Source organism: Bos mutus, chromosome 28 (assembly GCF_027580195.1).
Source record: "Bos mutus isolate GX-2022 chromosome 28, NWIPB_WYAK_1.1, whole genome shotgun sequence".
NCBI lineage: Eukaryota > Metazoa > Chordata > Mammalia > Artiodactyla > Bovidae > Bos > Bos mutus.
In genome coordinates, this window is record NC_091644.1 from 17,264,730 (window position 1) to 17,283,518 (window position 18,789).

An 18,789-nucleotide genomic window follows, 5' to 3' on the forward strand; every position below is an offset into this window, starting at 1 on the left:
AGTCAGGCATTAGCCTCCTTTCCTGCTTCCAGTCCTTACTCAAACTGATTCCTCCACCACCTACTACTTACTACTTTACATGCCATATCTGGAGTAGTCTGTCTCTTTAATCCTTTGGAATGAGGATCCAAAATGTACCTCTAACCAAATACAAACTATTCCACTGTAACCCATGTGTGTCTGTTAATATGTCTGATAATTCTCCTATATGTTTCACAATCTTAATGATATGTATGGTTTCCCCCACTGAACTGTGATTGCCTTCTGAATGTGGCACCTGAAATCACTGCCTAATGGAGCTGGTAGAAATGCTTGCCTTTTGTGGACAAATGTGATGAGCATTTTTAATGACACCAGATACAGTACTGGACAATGGCAATAAACCTTCCTGTCAACCAGTTTTACTAGGTTAAGCATGTAAGCCTGTTGAAACAGTCATCTGGAAGGATGCTCTGAGGTTCAGAAAACCTGGCCACAGTTTTTTTTCTGGCATATACCAGTATTTAAAAGCCAGGATCACCAGCATCACCTCTGACAGGTGGACGGCCTGAGCACACAGAGCTGGTCAACCTGCCTGTGGCTCGAAAGCACTGTGCATAACACAGAGTGTTAGAGTTTTCATTATTAGTGTACTGCGTTACTCTTGGCTCCTGAAATTGCTTGTTATCCTAAATGTTGTCCTTTCCTTCCCACCGCCCCCCTCCTTCAGTCAGGTTGAAATGTGTGTGTTGTATTAGCCAAAGTACCCTGGAAGAAGATGCAAAAGAAAGGACAAGTGCTCTTTAAAGGAAAATCCTTCCCCCTGTCCTCACCTTCCCCGAAGCCATCCAGGGATGGGCTTAAGAAACTAAGACCTCTACATCATAAGCCTTTTCAGAGCTGAAGCAGAAATGTCTCCCTCACTTAACCTTGGCTGTCACAAGCCGGCTTTTGATTTTCTCCACTACGGTCCAGGAAGACAGGAACCATCACATGGCCACACAGCTAGAGACTGTCAACCCAACTTGGCGTATCACCTTTCCAAACGCCTTTGCATTAGGAAGAGACAGGCAGCTCCTAATTGGGTCACGCTGTGCACAGCTCAGTTTATGCATCACAGGCAGAACTCCCAGGGCCACCTTTATTTCATATGCTTTTCATTGGGTTGGATTTTAGTAAACCTTTCAAGTTGTCCCTAACATTGTCAGTATATGTTCCAAGGGAATACTGATGTCTTCCATCATACAGGACATCAGATCTGTGGTCAGACCACAGTGCTGGCTCCTCACAACCCCTAGTTATTATTCGGTTATTCATCCCTGCCCACTAGCGAGGAGTAATTCATATTTTCGCTTTTCTTCCACCTGAGTTCTTTCTCTTAACTTATAATGAGAGATTCCTGGGAATTTCCTGGTGGTCCTGTGGTTGAGACTCCACACTCACTGCCAAGAACACAGATTCAGTTGCTAGTCAGGGAACTAAGATCCCACAAGTTGCATGGCATGCCCTCCCCCCGCAAAAAAATATAGAGTGACAGATTCATGGGGGGATCCACTGTCCATATAAGGGATGGAGTGAGCCCAGTGTGTATAGGAAAAAGCATGGGCTGAAAGTCAGGAGACCTAGATTCGAGGCACAGCCCTGCTACCAGCTAGCTTTGTGGCCCTTTGAATAACTTTGAGCAAGTTATTCAAATTCTTTGCATTTTATCTTTCTTCTGAGGTCTCTTCCAGTTCTAAGATTCTCTGATTCCAAATGGATATTTGGGCTCTTATCCCTCCAGAACTCTCCTTTCCTCTGTTCGAGTACTGTTGTGAATAGATAGTTTTGTGTAATATAGCTTCTGACATTATAGTCACACAAACTCAGTATGTATTTCTTTGTGCTGCTGAATTGTCCAGTCATGGACTATGCCAGAGAGTAATCTGGGGACCTGGCACATCTCAGATTCTGCTTAGACTTTTCAAAGAGCCAGATGGTTAACACATTTTTGAATGCCAGTGAGCCTGCTTCTGCAAATTCCTCCCCATCCCAATCTAGTAGAAATCACCCAGTCTCATGCCCATATATTGTTCAGGTAACTGGAGCAGATTTATATCAAAGGAATAGATAGGCCTTGGAAACCTAGGCCTTCTCCAGGGGGATTTCATGCTCCATAGGGATATCTTTCAGATTAGAATCCCAATCATCCATCAGTTAGCATCATTAAATGGGTGAGGCCCACATTCCAGTACCAACAACTGGTCTGCATGGAGAAGCTGAGATCTGGGGCAGAAGTGGTGGGGGATTGTTCTTGCTGTGATTTAATTATGACTTTGTGGTTCAGAGATGTGGAAGCAAATCTGAATGAGCCAGCTCTTGGGACCAGCTGTCAAGCACTTGGCTTGTAATCTGTCACCCTACTTGTCCCCAGTACCCTTGGCTGGAGCTCACCAGCTAGTTTAATGTTCCACTGCTCTGATTCACACCCTGGGGCCCTGTCTGAGGATCTCAGACTGTGAAAGGGCACCCCAGCCAGGCCCTTTGCTGGCTGGTAACATCCCAGTGGTTTGAATACCTCAGCAGCCCTGTTTTCCTCCTGTAGTACAGAGGGCATTAGAGCCCTCTCCATGTGAGATGAAACATACTCTGTAACTGTTCTGTTAAGAGATGGCCTTTGTAATGAGGCATTCTCACCTGTGGATTCGAGAAGTCCCTGTTCTGCAACCACTTAATACCACTTCAGTGACCTTTTCACCTGAAAAAGCCAAGAGCTCTCACTGACATTGAATATTATTTATTTAATGGTTTATTTAGAGGAGAAGGTCCATCTTCATAGGGAATAGGATGGGCACTGGGAGCATCAAGAAGAATTGATGATGGGCACTCTGCCCTGAGAGAACTGAGAGAAAAAGAGGTGTAGTTATCAGTTAAAACAGGTGTGGTATTGATGTGAAAAGGGCATGGTTAACAAACATTGGCAGAGAAAGGAATGGTTAACATAAAGTGTCCGTATTTATTTAATATAGAACAGGTTTTGAACTGCTTTTCAGGACACATTTCTGTGGCTGCATAGGGTAGTCTGGTAAATGACCACAATTTGAGAGCACCCAGGGTCTTCTGATCTTATTCTCTTTTCACTGAGCAATCTTCTGAGGTGAATTGTTTCCTTAGTAGATTTTCCTACTGAGAAGTATGACCAGCTGTTATCCCTTTAGTTCTCTTAACAGTTACTGTTTTCCTTGCAAATTGGCCTTCTGCTTTCTCTTCCTTCCCCAGGCCATTTAGTTAGCAGGAATTGGTTCTGCCTGAGCCAGCTGAGAGAATAAAGTGTCCAGATCTACCAGGAGAAGTTTCTAAACCCTAAAACTTCCACAGTCTGATAGAGGCCCCGTCTCCCCTGGCAGCACTTGACTACATCTCATGAACATCCACAGAGTAGATAGTCTGCTTAAGTCTTGTAGTTCCGAGGGATGATGATTCGTCTTTCATGCTAACTCATGTCCTGGGAGGAAGTGCAGTGTGAGCACTTCCTAAAGAACCTAAAGCCCTTCACGCCCTATGAGCAGCCCAGTCCCCTCCAGCCAGAGACTGTGGACACTGAGGCACAGCCCAGCTTGTGGCCTTTATGCCTTTCTTCTGTCCTTCACCACACAAGATCCTCAGCTATTTCTGTGTCCCTCCACTCCTGTCTCTCGCCCTCAGATTCTGGAAAACGCCAGTGAACCTCTCTTTGCACTACTAAGCCACCTTCGCAGTTATCTTGTGGCATCTCCTCTTTTGGATATGAGAAATTGTATCCAAAGAGATCACATAACTCCATCAGGGTCACACGAGCAAGTTGGTGGAGCCAAGACTAGAGCTCAGGTCTTATGACTGCAAGCAGTTTTCCTCCTGCGTCACCTTGCTCCTCTGCCTTGTTCTGGCGTTTGTATCAGCTGACCTTGAGAGCACGGTGGAGAATGCATGGAGGCACGGAGGTGAAATGAGAGATCAAAGGCAGAAAAAAATGACAAGAAAGAACTGAAATTATAGGAATGAAATAAGCAGAGAAAACACGCTGACTTTGAAAAGTTTACATTGCTTCTGGAAGCAGCAGTGGACAGAGGAGTCTGGCAGGCTGCAATCTCTGGGGTCACAAAGAATCAGACAGGACTTAGCGACTGAGCACACACAAATCTGAGGTTTATAGATACAAACACTTCGTTGCTAGTTGATTCATGAATAGAAATTCATCTTTTTCTCTCCTCTTAGTTTTACCTCACTTAAGAGTGTGTCTATAAGCAATAACATAATTTCTAGATGTAGCTAGATCAAGCTTGAGGATAAATGGCAGAGAAGGCAGGGGAAATCGCCTAATTTCCTTCCTGGCTTGTTTTTCATGAGAACCAATTTTCACATGATTGCTAGTGTTTAACAGTAAATGTCAAAGAAAGAGAAAATGGCAGGAGAGAAGAGATTTTCTGATGAAGTCTGGAAAAAGAAAAAGAAAAAACTATTCTGATCTAGCGAGGTGGGGACCACTGCTTCTCTCAAGGGGCACAGTTGGGAGAAACAAAGTGGGTGATGGCAGACCTGTCAGGAGGAGGGGCAGGAGCTCAGCTGTGCATTTCCGCTGTTCATCAATAACTGGTGGTGAAGCCTCAGTGCAATCAGACTAGCCTCCTTGTTTCTCACCTCCCCATCCTTTGGCTGCCTCATTATTTCCTTAACTTTTTGTTACTGTGTTCTTTCCAGTGAGAGGGAAATGCCGAGATGGAGACTATAATAATATCAGATATTCTTTACTTTTTAGCAAGGCACTCTTCTGGTAATAAGTTATTAGAAAAGCCACCACTATATGCTTGAGACTTAGAATTCCATCCTTAAATACTATGTGGATTTTAACTTTTAAAAATTTTATTATGGTAAAATACATATAACAAAAGCTGCCATTTAAGTCATTTTTAAAGTATGTCGGTGGCATTCATTACATTCACAATGTTGTACAACCATCAATACTATTCCAAAAATTCTCCATCACCCCAAATGGTAAATCTATACCTATTAACCACTAACTTCCCAGCTGTTGGTAACCTCTTATCTACTTTCCCTATGAATTATTATCAGGCATTCTTACTTAATTATATATACCTCCTAAAGTGTGGCAGCAATAGAAAAAAATGGAACCTGAAGTGAAAAGGAAGGGTGGTTATGGATTAAAAACTGAATTATCACAAATACATCTGAAAATTTTTTACTATGATGGAATATTTTTATCCTTCCATTCAGAGAAAGCAAAACGAAAGTCCCTCTGCTGGGCTAACTCAATGTCTTTCTTCTTTCAGTGACCATGCAGCAGGTAGCCAGGACAGTGGCTAAAGTGGAACTCTCAGATCACGTGTGCGATGTGGTGTTTGCGCTCTTTGACTGTGATGGTAAGTGGGGCCCTCTGGAGTCCGGCAGGAAAACCGAGCTTACTGCCCTTGGCGTAGACACTGTTTCTGACAGAGCCTTGCAGATAGCTCCAGTGTACCAGCCGAGACTGTCACAGCAGCTTCTGAACTGGCTCCCGTACTCCAGCTGTGCCATTCTCCAGGCCATCGCCATCATCAGCCAGCCAGAAATCCATCCAAAATGAAAATCTAACTACATCTTCCTCCCTTCTTGCAGTCCTCCTTTCCTGCCCTGAAGATAAAGTACAAACCCTTTAAGAAGAATGCAGGCTCCTTAGGGACCTGTCTCCCTGCCTGCCTCGGTTTCCTGACCCTGCCTGCACCTCTGTGTCCAGCAACACCTCACTCAGTGTGGTTCTCCAGCAGCTGGACTGCTTCCTGCCCGTGCCTTTGCTTGTGCTATAACCACCACTGAAATGCCTCCCCCGTCTCACTCCCCTGTGTGTGGCCAATTCCTGCTCATCCTTTGGGAGTCAACTTAAGAGTCACCTCCAGGAAGTCTTTACTGATCTGTAATTGTACCCTCCCCATCCTGAGTTAGACATTCCTCCTCTGTGCCCCGTAGCATCCTCTGTTTACCCCATTATGACGTCTACCATAATACTTAAATAATTTACTTGTCTCTCCCACGATCTGATGGTATTTCAAGGGACAAAGTCATTTTTATCTCTTTATTCTCAACATCTAGCATAGCACAGGACCTGACATATAATATAGTCTCATTCAACTTCTGCCACACTACACTGAATTGTCACTGAGTTGCAGTTGAAAACATCAGGGAAGGCACAAATCAATTCACTTTTAGCCAAGAGAATTGAATTTGGCCGTGAGAGTGCTAGGCTTTGGAACCGACACGATGTGACAGTGGAATTTTCTCATCTTTGTTTCAAGGCCTTCACTTATCTCTGTTGTGTTTGCCTCTTCTTTTAGGCAATGGAGAGCTGAGCAATAAGGAATTTGTTTCTATCATGAAGCAACGGCTGATGAGAGGCTTGGAGAAGCCCAAAGACATGGGCTTCACCCGCCTCATGCAGGCCATGTGGAAATGTGCACAGGAGACTGCCTGGGACTTCGCTTTGCCCAAACAGTAACCCAAAGCTGCACAAGGAGCCCCTCTCCACACCAGGCTCCTTGGGCAGAGCCTTGGCACAGCCTCCCTGCTGCTACTTCTGGAAGTAGTGCTCCCTTTCTCCTGGGAATGATCTTAGGATTCAAGTCTCCCCTGTCCCCACATTCTGCTAGGCTGATTCTGATCCAGTGAGTCTCTCTAGAGGTTCTCAAAAACATGAGCAAGTCCGAAAAGTGCAGACCCTTTGCATGTTCAACACTACTATGCGTTCAAGCACCTATGGATAAAGAATGCAGGCAACTGTCCACATACCTGCCAACCCTGGGAAATACCCAGTTCTCAAGCCGTCTTGGCTCTGGATTTATATTAACAAGAACATTCCTGGCTTCTCCTCCTGCTGGTGTTTTTAAGCTACAAATTTGGGAAACCTCTGACAGAAAAAGGAAATCAGTAATGAGTGATAACAAGGATGACCAAGACCCCCCGAGTTGGCAGGAAGCCTGGGCCCAAGGATGGATTTGTGTCAGTCCCCAGGGTGGCTCTGAGGCCTGCTCCGAAAGGCCATGTGCACAGTGGGGATGGAGCAAGATTAGGAATTTAAAGCAGCTGCTTCATGGCTGTCCCCACTCCCTTCTTTTCCTCTCAGGCTCCCTAAGAAGACTCCAGCACGACTGTGCTTACGAAGTGAACAGCAGTTGAGCTCGTGTTCCCTGCAAGTGCCATTTCCCCCCCCAGGTGTGTGCCTCTGGAGCTGAGGCCCAGCTCAGAGCCTGTCTGCCCTCTGTCTTAAAAACACTTGTAAAATACCACTTTAATTATAACAGTTTGCAATAAACAACCCCCACACACAAAGGCTCCTGTGTCCTTTATTTTAGGATCCTCCAGGGCCCTTTCCATTTCACTTCTCCACTGGCTTTGAGATCCTGCTAGCAAGAGACCTATTTTCTTTCTACCAGAATCTGGTTCTTCCTGTTGAGAGGACACATCAGGCATAAACAAAAAGTGAGGGTATCTGAAGGTTAGTGGTGGCGTTTTTCAACATGGTTTGGATAGCATTTCATCCTGGACCACGTTAGGTGGTCCATAATCACTCATGCCCCACGATAAGGAACTAAGATAGGGGTGGTGGGGGGTGTGGGGGGATATGAGAATCATCTGGTACGGCAGATGTCAGTGTTAAGCACTATAGCAACTGGGAATTCCCTGGTGGTCCAAGGGTTAGGACTCCACATTCCCATGCTGAGGGCCCCAGTTCAGTCCATGGTCAGGGAACTATTAATAAAATCCCACAAGCCTTGCAGCATGGCCAAAAAAAAGAAAAAGTCCATAGCAACCGGTGTTTTCTATGGATTTAGCTCTGCCACTAATTCAGTGTGACCTTAAGCAAGCAAGTGATTTCCCATCTGTTTTCTCAACTATAAAATGACAGATAGGGTTGAGCCTAATGGGCTTAGAGATTTTACTCCATGTCCAGAAACCTCTCCCTCAGCTCTTCTCCAGGGTACCTCCAACCTCCAGAACCTCCAGGTAATGCTCCCTGGCAGGATAGGGTCTCACTGCCAATGTAATAGAACCCCAATACCAAAAGCCCAGTGCTTCCTTTGAATCCTGAAAGTTGGTAGGGAGTGTTTATCAGCAGGAGAAGAGCAGAGATGTGGGTCTGCACCTGTGGACTGTGCCAACCCCAGCATTTTCTCCAGAGCAGTTTAATAAGTCTAGTCCTAAGATCTTTTCTGGGAGCAGATTAGATTCTCTCTCAAAGGAGTTTGCCAGTATCTTCCAGTCTGTGCTTTCTTGGGGTACGTATTCTTGGTACCCAGGTGTAGCCTTTGTCTTGCTCATTGTCTCAGGGCTAAGGATCAGCAAAATATGAGCTTTTTCTTAAATTTGTCCCATGGTCCCCAAATCACTCTCTTCCCCAGTCCTTGTCTCTCCAGCCTGAAAGAAGAGTCCCATTCACAGCCTATGTGGGGCATTCATTCCCTCAAGGAGAGACCTGCCAATGGCCTGCGTTCACCGAAGCTGAAAACCAGAGCACAGAAGGAAAGGGAAGGATCCCACCCACAACATCTTAGACCCGGCATCAAGAGCACAGGTACATGGAATTCCAGCTGAACTCCCGTTAGCTCCTAGGAGAGCCTGAGGAAGCAGAGGAGGTACGGGTGCTCAAGAAGACGGGAGAGCCACACCTCGGCACAGCAGGGCAAATGTGCAGATAAGAAGCACAAGCTAAGGCACCCAGAAGAGACCAGATGCCCCAAGGGAGGCTTTGACCAAGGACGCCTATGAGTAGGCTGAGAAGATTTTAATAGGCAGAGTTTGGAAATACAGAAGGCTGATTTGTGTTCTCCTTTTATTCCCATTGTTTTTCTGCCTAGATAGGATAACCTTTCCCTCTGCCATCAAGAGTCACATCAAACTGTCCCTTTGTTGACCCTCTTCCAGACAAGATTAGTAGCCCCACCATTACCTCCCAAGGATCACTTGCCCACCTATAAAAGCACTGCTGTAATTTGATGTAATTTTTGTGAGATTGTCACCCATCAAGTTCAGACCCGAAGCAGTGACATGATCAAAGGAACTGTCCACCACCAAAAGCTAATTTTAAAATATGTCTCAGACAACGTAGAGGTGATACTAACAGTGCCTTAGGAAATTCCTCCCGAGATAGACTGGAGTCTGGGACCCTTTCCCAGAGTGCTTGCACTTGCAGCTGGACAAACATCTCCTTGAGCAACAGAATGCAGAGAAACTACACGGAATTAAAAACAACAGCATGCCTGCCTCAGTCAGTGCAGTGATGAACAGTAAGATAAAAAGCTACAGACCAACTGCCACTTAGGTGCCAGGAGCAAAAGCAGGGTACTGCGCATGATTCCTGCACACAGCGCCTTCAAGGGAATGGGCAGAACACCAAACCCACCCTCCAGCCCCAGCGTGAATCCACTCCTATTCTCACCCCATTGAAGGAACAAGCCTGCCCTCCATGCGAGAGCGAGCAGGGTACTTGTTACCTGTTCTTGCCCTTTTGTGCTAGTCTAAGTCCCAATAAAGCCTCGCCTGAATTCCTTATCTGGCCTCATCAATTTCTGTTAAAGAATCTAGGGACCCAGGTCAGCTGCTGCTGCTGCTAAGTCACTTCAGTCTTGTCTGACTCCATGTGACCCCAGAGATGGCAGCCCACCAGGCTCCTCTGTCCCTGGGATTCTCCAGGCAGGAATACTGGAGTGGGTTGCCATTTCCTTCTCCAGGTCAGTGGCAGTCCTAAACACACATACACACAAAAGTTGTCTACTTTTTGTTCTCTACTTCTTAAAAAAAAAATAGGACTTCCTGGTGGTATAGTGGGTAAGAATCCACCTGCCAGTGCAGGAGACATGGGTTCGATCCCTGGTCCAGGAAGATTCGATCCTGGTCCTGGAAGAGCAGCTAAGCCTGAGCACCACAATTACTGAGCCAGTGCTCTAGGGCCCATGAGCCACAACTGTTGAGACTGTGAGCTTCAACTGCAGAAGCCCGTGCCCCTAGAACCTGTGCTCTGCAACAGGAGAAGCCACTGCAGTGAGAACCTGAGCACCACAACGAAGAGTAGCCCCCACTTGCAGCTAGAGGTAATCCTTCACACAGCAACAAAGACCCATCACAGCCAAAAAAAAAAAAAAATTGTTTTAATATTTAAAAGTAAAAAGAAAAAAAATAATAACTGCAGTTCTAGGCCTTAGGCTTTGGACAGGAAAAGAAACTAAGAGGGGAGCCAAGCTGCTGGGCTTCCTTGATGGGCTCAGATGGGTTTCCTAGATGATCTAAGAGGAAGCAAGGAGAACGTGGAGAGAGGGTTAGTAAGGAAAGAGCATAAGAACATACATGATATTCAAAAATCATCATTTTATTAGCATTTAGTGCCTATGCAGTTCAGGAAGCAACAGTTAGAACTGGACATGGAACAACAGACTGGTTCCAAATAGGAAAAGGAGTACGTCAAGGCTGTATATTGTCACCCTGCTTATTTAACTTATATGCAGAGTACATCATGAGAAACGCTGGTCTGGAAGAAGCACAAGCTGGAATCAAGATTGCCTGGAGAAATCTCAATAACCTCAGATATGCAGATGACACCACCCTAATGGCAGAAAGGGAAGAGGAACTAAAAAGCCTGTTGATGAAAGTGAAAGAGGAGAGTGAAAAAGTTGGCTTAAATTTCAACATTCAGAAAACGAAGATCATGGCATCTGGTCCCATCACTTCATGGGAAATAGATGGGGAAACAGTGGAAACAGTGTCAGACTTTATTTTGGGGGGCTCCAAATTCACTGCAGATGGTGACTGTAGACATGAAATTAAAAGACGCTTACTCTTCAGAAGGAAAGTTATGACCAACCTAGATAGCATATTCAAAAGCAGAGACATTACTTTGCCCACAAAGGTCCGTCTAGTCAAGGCTATGGTTTTTCCAGTGGTCATGTATGGATGTGAGAGTTGGACTGTGAAGAAAGCTGAGCACCAAAGAATTGATGCTTTTGAACTGTGGTGTTGGAGAAGACTCTTGAGAGTCCCTTGGACTGCAAGGAGATCCAACCAGTCCATTCTAAAGGAGATCAGTCCTGGGTGTTCATTGGAAGGACTGATGCTGAAGCTGAAACTGCAATAGTTTGGCCACCTCATGCGAAGAGTTGACTCATTGAAAAAGACCCTGATGCTGGGAGGGATTGGGGGCAGGAGGAGAAGGGGACGACAGAGGATGAGATGGCTGGATGGCATCACCGACTCAATGGGCGTGAGTTTGGGTGAACTCCGGGAGTTGGTGATGGACAGGGAGGCCTGGCGTGCTGCAGTTCATGGGGTGGCAAAGAGTCGGACACGACTGAGCGACTGAACTAAACTGAACTACCTAGTTCTACATCTGATTGGAATGTACACACTGAATCAGACTATGAGGCAAATGGGAAGTCCAAGCAATGACTGCTACTAGATCAGGAGGAAAGGACAGCAGCATGGGAGCCAGGAGCCAGGTCCACAGGCCAGAGCATCTTCTCCAAGCCCAAGCATAGCCCAAGCCAGGTAATGTGTCCCAATAAGCAGCTCAGAAAAACAACGTGGAACAGAGTAGTTCAGCTTTCAGGCTTTGGGTGCCACCTGCTGGCAAGAAGGCTCAGCGCAAGGGAGTCACTGAGCTGGAGCAGGGTAGGGGAATCGGCTGGAGTCCAGCCTGGCCCCAGTCCTGCTCTGGAGAATAGGCCTCCCAGGGACCTGGGTGGTGTGGGCTGGAGCTGGATGAACAGCCAGTGATGGACCATAACCATAAAAAAAGATGCGGTGGATATGATGATACTCCTGAGGGAAGGGAAGCAGCCATGTATTGTTCTCTGTGGCTCCAGAACAGGAATTTTTACCAGCAAGTGAGAGGGTATAAGAGTCATGTGGCCGGGCATTGAGCAAAGTCTTCAAGGAGTTTGCAGAAGGAGATTCAAAGTGAGGTGAAAAAAAAAAAAAAAAAAAGCAGTAAGGTTAAGTGTAAGCTGTGTGATAGCACTTAGAAAAGCAGAAGGCTATCTAATCCAGGTTGGAATTTCAAGACAGATTTGCAGAGAATTTTTTTTTAATTAAAAAGATATGAGCCCTGATGGTTGAGTTGTTATTATTCAGTCGCTCAGTCCTGTCTGACTCTTCAGACCAATGGACTGCAGCACGCCAGGCTTCTCTGTCCTCTTATCTCCCAGAGCTTGCTCAAATTCATGCCCATCAAGTCGGTGATGTCATCCAACCATCTTGTCCTCTGCTGTCCTCTTCTCCTCCTGCCTTCAATATTTTCTAGCATCAGGGTCTTTTCCAATGAATCGACTCTTCACATCAGGTGGCCAGAGTATTGGAGCTTCAGCTTTAGCGTCAGTCCTTCCAGTGAATACTCAGGGTTGATTTCCCTTAGGATTGACTGGTTTTATCTCCTTGCACCACAGTCCAAAAGCATCAGTTATTTGGCACTCAGCCTTCTTTGTGATCTGACACTCACATACATACATGACTACTGGAAAAACCATAGCTTTGACTATACAGACCTTTGTCAGCAAAATGATGTCTCTCCTTTTTAATATGCTGTCTAGGTTTGTCATAGCTTCTCTTCCAAGGAGCAAGCGTCTTTTAATTTCATGGCTGCAGTCACCATCCACATTGATTTGGGAGTCCATCACTGTTTGCATTGTTTCCCCATCTGTTCACCATGAAGTGATGGGACCAGATGCCATGATCTTAGTTTTTTGAATGTTGAGTCTTAAGCCAGCTTTTTCACTCTCCTTTTTTCACCTTCATCAAGAGGCTCTTTAGTTCCTCTTTGCTTTCTGCCATAAGGGTAGTGTCATCTGCATATCTGAGATTATTGGTATTTCTCCCGCAATCTTGATTCCAGGTTTTGCTTCATCTGGTCCAGCATTTCACATGATGTATTGTGCATAGAAGTTAAATAAACAGGTGACAATATATAGGCTAGACATACTCCTTTTCCAATTTTGAACCAGTCTGTTGTTCCGTGTCTGGTTCTAACTATTGCTTCATGACCTGCATACAGGTTTCTCAGGAGGCAGGTAATGATCTGGTATCCCATGTCTTTAAGAATTTTCCACAGTTTGTTGTGATCCACACAGTCAAAGGCTTTAGCATAGTCAATGAAGCAGAAATAGATATTTTTCTGGAATTCTCTTGCTTTTTATGTGATCCAGCAGATGTTGGCAATTTGAACTCTGGTTCCTCTGCCTTTCTAAATCCAGTTTGTACATCTGGAAGTTCTTGGTTCATGTTCTTTTGAAGCCTATCTTGGAGGATTTTGAGCATGACCTTACCAGCATGTGAAATGAGTGCAATTGTGTAGTAATTTGAATATTCTTTGGCATTGCCCTTCTTTGGGACCATTGAGTAGGAGTTAATAAAGCAGGGAGGAGGAGTGTCTGGGCAGAGGGAACAAAGTATGCAAGAGTCCAAAGGCCAGAAAGCATGTCTCTGGGGATGGAAGTTCTAGGATGTATCCAGGAAGTACAGACTGGGAGTGATTTTGTGACCCAAGGATTAATTAAGATTGGTGGTCATTCACAAAAAAGATAAGAAATACAGTTGGGCATTTTGAAACACTATTATAGATAACTATTGAAACCTATTAGTTATAGATAACTAACACATCATGATTGAAATTTTTAAAAAGTTAGAATTGAATATGATAATGAAAATACTAGATATGAAAATTTGTCAGACACAGTTAAAGGGAAAGTTAGAAACATCTTAACAACTTCCATACTTATTTACAGAAGATGGGCTGACAATTAAGAAGCTAGGCATCTGCCTCAAAAAGTTGGGAGAAGAACAACAGATTAAAACCCAGACAAAAAAATAACAGAAAAAATAAATTTTAAGAATTTTCAAATGTATATAACTAGATACTATCACAGTTTAAAAAATAATACTATAGACAACTTATGCCAATAAATCTGAAATGAACAGTTGCCTAGGAAATATAACTTACTAGACACAATAAAAAATAAAAATCTGAATAGACTATGAAAGTGAAAGTGTTAGTCAGTCAGTGATATCTGACTCTTTGCTACCCCATGGACTATATAGCTCTCCAGGCTCCTCTGTCCATGGAATTCTCCAGGCAGAAATACTGGAGTAGCCATTTCCTTCTCCAGGGGATCTTCCCAACCCAAGGATCAAACTTGGAATAGACTAAGCTATAGTAAATTCATAGCATCCCTACTCAATGGACATGAATTTGAGCAAACTCCGAGAGATAGTGAAGGACAAGGAAGCCTGGAGGGCTGCAGTCCGTGGGATCACAAAGAGTTGAACACAACTTAGCGACTGAACAATAGTAAATTGAATCAGTAGTTAAAAATCTTCTTAGAACAAAAAATACCAAGCCCAGATGGCTTTATATAAGGATGAAAAGAAAAATAGAACCAAGTTCTATAGGACCCCAATCGGAGTTTGGACTTCTGTCTTAATGCCATGTAGGAGCCACTGAAGGGTTTTAAGCAGGAAGATGACATAATGAGCTTTGCATTTTGGAATGATGACTTTGCCTACAAGGCTACAGATGGATTGGAGCAGGATCCAGGTTGGAGACTGCTATAATAATCCAGTTAACAGATGCTAGAAGCCTGGATTAGGGGAATGGCTGCAGAGTTGGAGAGTTGCTAACAGATTTGGAGATTTGAAAGATGTTTCAATCACGCCTGAGGTGAGGCGTGAGGATGAGGTGTTCAAATCAGAGGATGGTGAGGGAGAGGAAATAACTCAGCCTGAAACCCAGATTTGCTTGGGTAACTGTGTATGTGATAGTGCTCTTCAGGAGGGTTGGGAGGCTGAGAGAGCCAGGTTTGGGTGGAGAATGATGAGGCAATTTTTTGATATGATGAGATGCCTGAGAGAGATCCCAGTAGAAATATCTAGTAGGTAGATGGGTATGTGTGGACCCAGGAAGGGAGTCTCCGAACCACCTGGGTTCTCCCAGTTTCAAGACCAACTAACCACAAACACATGAAGTCTGAATCAGTGTCTTAACCAGCTCCATCTCTTGCCCAATAGAAGCTGGGAATAGAGGCCATCGAAAGGAGTTTGAATCAAAAGAACCCATGCTTGGTGGGATGTCCTTGAAGCAGACATGTTTGGTAGAAAGGGCTTCAAGTGCCCTTATCCTCCAGCCTCTGGCTTTCCATAGTTGTGAAGTCTCCTCCTTCTCTAGGGAGAAAGAGCAAATGACTGAAGTGGAGATCCAGAGGTGCTATAGGGAAATCTTGTGTTCACCCAACAAATAGTTTGTTAAAGCTCAGATTGAAAATTCATCAGTCATTCACACTCGGGTGAATTTTACATCCTCTTCAATGCAAGGTTTAGGTTTCCCTCCCTATTTTTTTAACAGGTGAACATTCACATGTTTCCAAAATCAAACTCATATTTTAAAAGCATACATTGGAAAGCCTTATGCTCAACCATTCACACAGCTGCATTTCATCATTTATCAATAAAGGGTAGATTCTTCAGAGACATTTTGGAGCCTAGAACTCTGAAAGGGAGGCCTTGGTGGGTCACATTTGGAGGCAGCAGGGGACCCTGGGGAGTCAGAGAGCAAAAGAGCAAAGGACGGGAAACGGGACATTCCACTGACTTGGCACTTCTTCCTGAAGCCTTAGGAAGGAATTTACCCTGGCTAGCTCAGGGAAACTCTGGATCAAGTGTTTGGGAACAGAAAAACCTCTCATTCTATTCATTTAACAAATACGTATTGAACCCCTATTCGGTATCAGGCTAGTGATCTGACCATGGAGAGTATGAGGGCAAGATCTCCATCCTGGTTTAGTATGAGACAGGATGTAATCAGACTCACAAGTGAAGAGCAACAACTGTGCAAGGCAGTCAAGCCAGGTTTCCATGGAGGGGTCAGGTTTAAGTGCTATGGGAATTCAAAGCAAGGAGAGCTCTTAGAGAGTCAGCCCTTTCTCAGCCTCGGCCTCCGATGTCATCTCCCCGAGGAAGGCCTTCCCCTTCTACACACACAAGTAACAACTCCCTCTTCTGTGCCTCTTCAAGTTTACACCCAACCCCACTGTCGTACTTAGCACACTGTCCTCTAATTCTTTTAACACCTCCCTTGCATATGTGCGTGATCAGCCATGTCTGACTCTGCAACTCCGTGGACTGTAGCCCTCCAGGCTTCTCTGTCCATGGAATTTTCCAGGCAAGAATACTGGAGTGGGTTGCCATTTGCTACTCCAGGGGATCTTTCCAATCCAGGATCAAACCCACATCTCTTGCATTGGCAGGCAGATTCTTTACTACTGTGCCACCTGGGAAATCAATACCTCCCTTACTAGACTGCAGACTCCCTGATGCCGGGTTCTGTCCTTTATTCACAGTGCATCTCTGAATCCCGGAAACTCTAGAGTGCCTGGCTTTCAGAATAAACATCTGACTTTCTGTTTGTTGATGTTGTTTTGGGAACTGCCTCGGGTCTTAGTTGCAGCGTGTGAACTCTCAGCTGTGGGATGTGGGATCTAGTTCCCCAACCAGGAATCCAACCTGGGTCCCCTACACTGAGGGCTCGGAGTCTTAGACACTGGACCACCAGGGAAGTCCCAAACATCTGACTTAAATTAATTCCATCTCTCCACAGAGGAGATAGAGTTTAAGCTTAGTCCTGAAGAACTAGTTAGACTTGGACAGGTGGCGTTAGTTGTAAAGAACTCTCCTGCCAGCGCAGGAGACGTAAGAGATGTGGGTTAGACCCCTGGGTCAGGAAGATCTACTGGAGAAGGAAATGGCAACCCACTCCAGTATTCATGCCTGGGAGATCCCATGGACAGAGGAGCCTGGCAGGCTACGTCCATAGAGTCACAGAGAGACATGATTGAAGGAACTTAGGACACACACACAAGAGAGATTTAAGGAGGACCGGCAGATGGATAGGGGTGGGGTGGAATGTATCTGAAGAGAGATGAGGAGGGAACCGTGGGAGATCAGAGCATGTTAAGGTCAGACTGAATTCTTGGTATCCTCCAAGAAATCTGGAGGCTGGTGGTCACCTAACACAAGGGCTGTTTCAGATCTGGGAGCAAAATGAGAAGCTGAGATTCAATGGGAGATTCATTTCCCCAGTGACTTCACCTGGTGGAGCACCTGGGTATCTGTGGCAGCAATTAAGGATATTATGTCTCTTTTCAGACCGCAGCCTCCCATCCATACCATGATTCAGCTAATTAGGATAAAATTTCTAATTTTTTCCTTAGATCAATATCATGACATCTTGATTTCAAGAACTATCAAGGAGAAACTAATTTCAAGTCACCCTGCATATCAGTTCCATTTTTAAAAAAAACATCTATAGACCAAGGGCCATAATATTTAACATAAACTGAGCAAAAATGTGGCTCTCTTCCTGGCCTTTGAACTGGGAAAGGACCGTAGAAAGTCAAATTGCTTCTGCACGAAAATCATGACACCTGGTTTGGGATTTTTAGGAAACGGAGAGAGTGATTACATAGAGGTTGGGTAGACCAGCATTCAGGCTCAATTTATAATCCCTTCTGAAACAAGCCTTTCTGAATTAAAACAGTTCTGTGAAATAAGGCAGGAAAATGTCCTACCATGCACAGACTCCCACCCAGCCTACCTCTCCAGATCCATACTACTCCAGATCCTGCCAAACAAGCCAAATTATTGACTATGAACTCAAAAATGATTTGCCTTGGAAAGAAGAGGCGGGTTTACCAGCCAATAGCTGAGCAATCTGGAGAAGGCAATGGCAACCCACTCCAGTACTCTTGCCTGGAAAACCCCATGGACGGAGGAGCCTGGTAGGCTGCTCTTAGCGACCCCTTAGTGCCTCGCTAAGAGTCAGGCACGACTGAGTGACTTCACTTTCACTTTTCACTTTCATGCATTTGAGAAGGAAATGGCAACCCACTCCAATGTTCTTGCCTGGAGAATCCCAGGGACGGTGGAGCCTGGTGGGCTGCTGTCTATGGGGTTGCACAGAGTCGGACACGACTGAAGCGACTTAGCAGCAGCAGCAGCAGCTGAGCAATCAAAGTCCAATTCCTTAACACAATAAATTATAGGCTGCCTTTTACACACAGCACCCTCTTCACAAAATGAAGTGCCTGTTATCAGCCCAAGGAGGGGGAACCTCATGACACTCAGGAGATAGAAGACATACTTGGCAGGAGAGGGGACAACCTAGCAGTCCTGGGTCAACAAACCTCAGAGAGGCTATTTGATAGGTGTCGTAGTGTTTATCCTTTAACACATATGAAGGACCTAACAATTTGTGGAGACCTTCACTTTCTCTACGTGTGCATGTGTGCGTGCTAAGTCATTTAAGTTGTGTCTGACTCTTTTCAACCCTGTAAACTGTAGCCTGCCAGGCTTCTCTGTCCATGGGATTCTCCAGGCAAGAATACTAGAATGGGTTGCCATGCCCTCCTCCAGGAGATCTTCCTGACCCAGGGACTGAATCTGCTCTCTTGTGTGGTGTTGTTGTTCAGTTGTTGTTCAGTGTGGTGGTGGTGTTCAGTTGTTCAGTCGTGTTTGACTTTTTGTGACCCCATGAACTCAGTACGCCCGGCTTCCCTGTCCTTCACAATCTCCCTAAGTTTGCTCAAATTCTTGTCCATTGCATCCGTGATACCATCCAATCATCTCGTCCTGTGTCGTCTCCTTCTCCTCCTGTCCTCAATCTTTCCTACCATCAGGATCTTTTCCAGTGAGTGAGCTCTTCACATCAGGTGGCCAAAGTATTGGAGCTCAAGCTTCAGCATCAGTCCTTCCAATAAATATTCAGGGTTGATT

The 18,789-nt window shown here is 45.1% G+C and overlaps 1 protein-coding gene across 2 annotated transcripts in view; it reads left to right on the plus strand.

Annotated features, from left to right (window-relative positions):
- MICU1 (mitochondrial calcium uptake 1) overlaps window positions 1-7,520 on the plus strand; it is a 227,940-nt gene extending 220,420 nt beyond the window's left edge. Inside the window, exons 11-12 of one of the 2 annotated variants that reach the window (XM_005888689.3) lie at window positions 5,286-5,375; window positions 6,324-7,506. In XM_005888689.3, the coding sequence (XP_005888751.1) occupies window positions 5,286-5,375; window positions 6,324-6,484 (251 nt within the window). In that variant the 3' untranslated portion in view covers window positions 6,485-7,506. Of the gene's footprint in view, window positions 1-5,285; window positions 5,376-6,323 lie in introns of both variants that reach the window. The other variant, XM_070364852.1, reaches the window with a different exon arrangement.
- The last annotated feature ends 11,269 nt before the right edge of the window (window positions 7,521-18,789 follow it).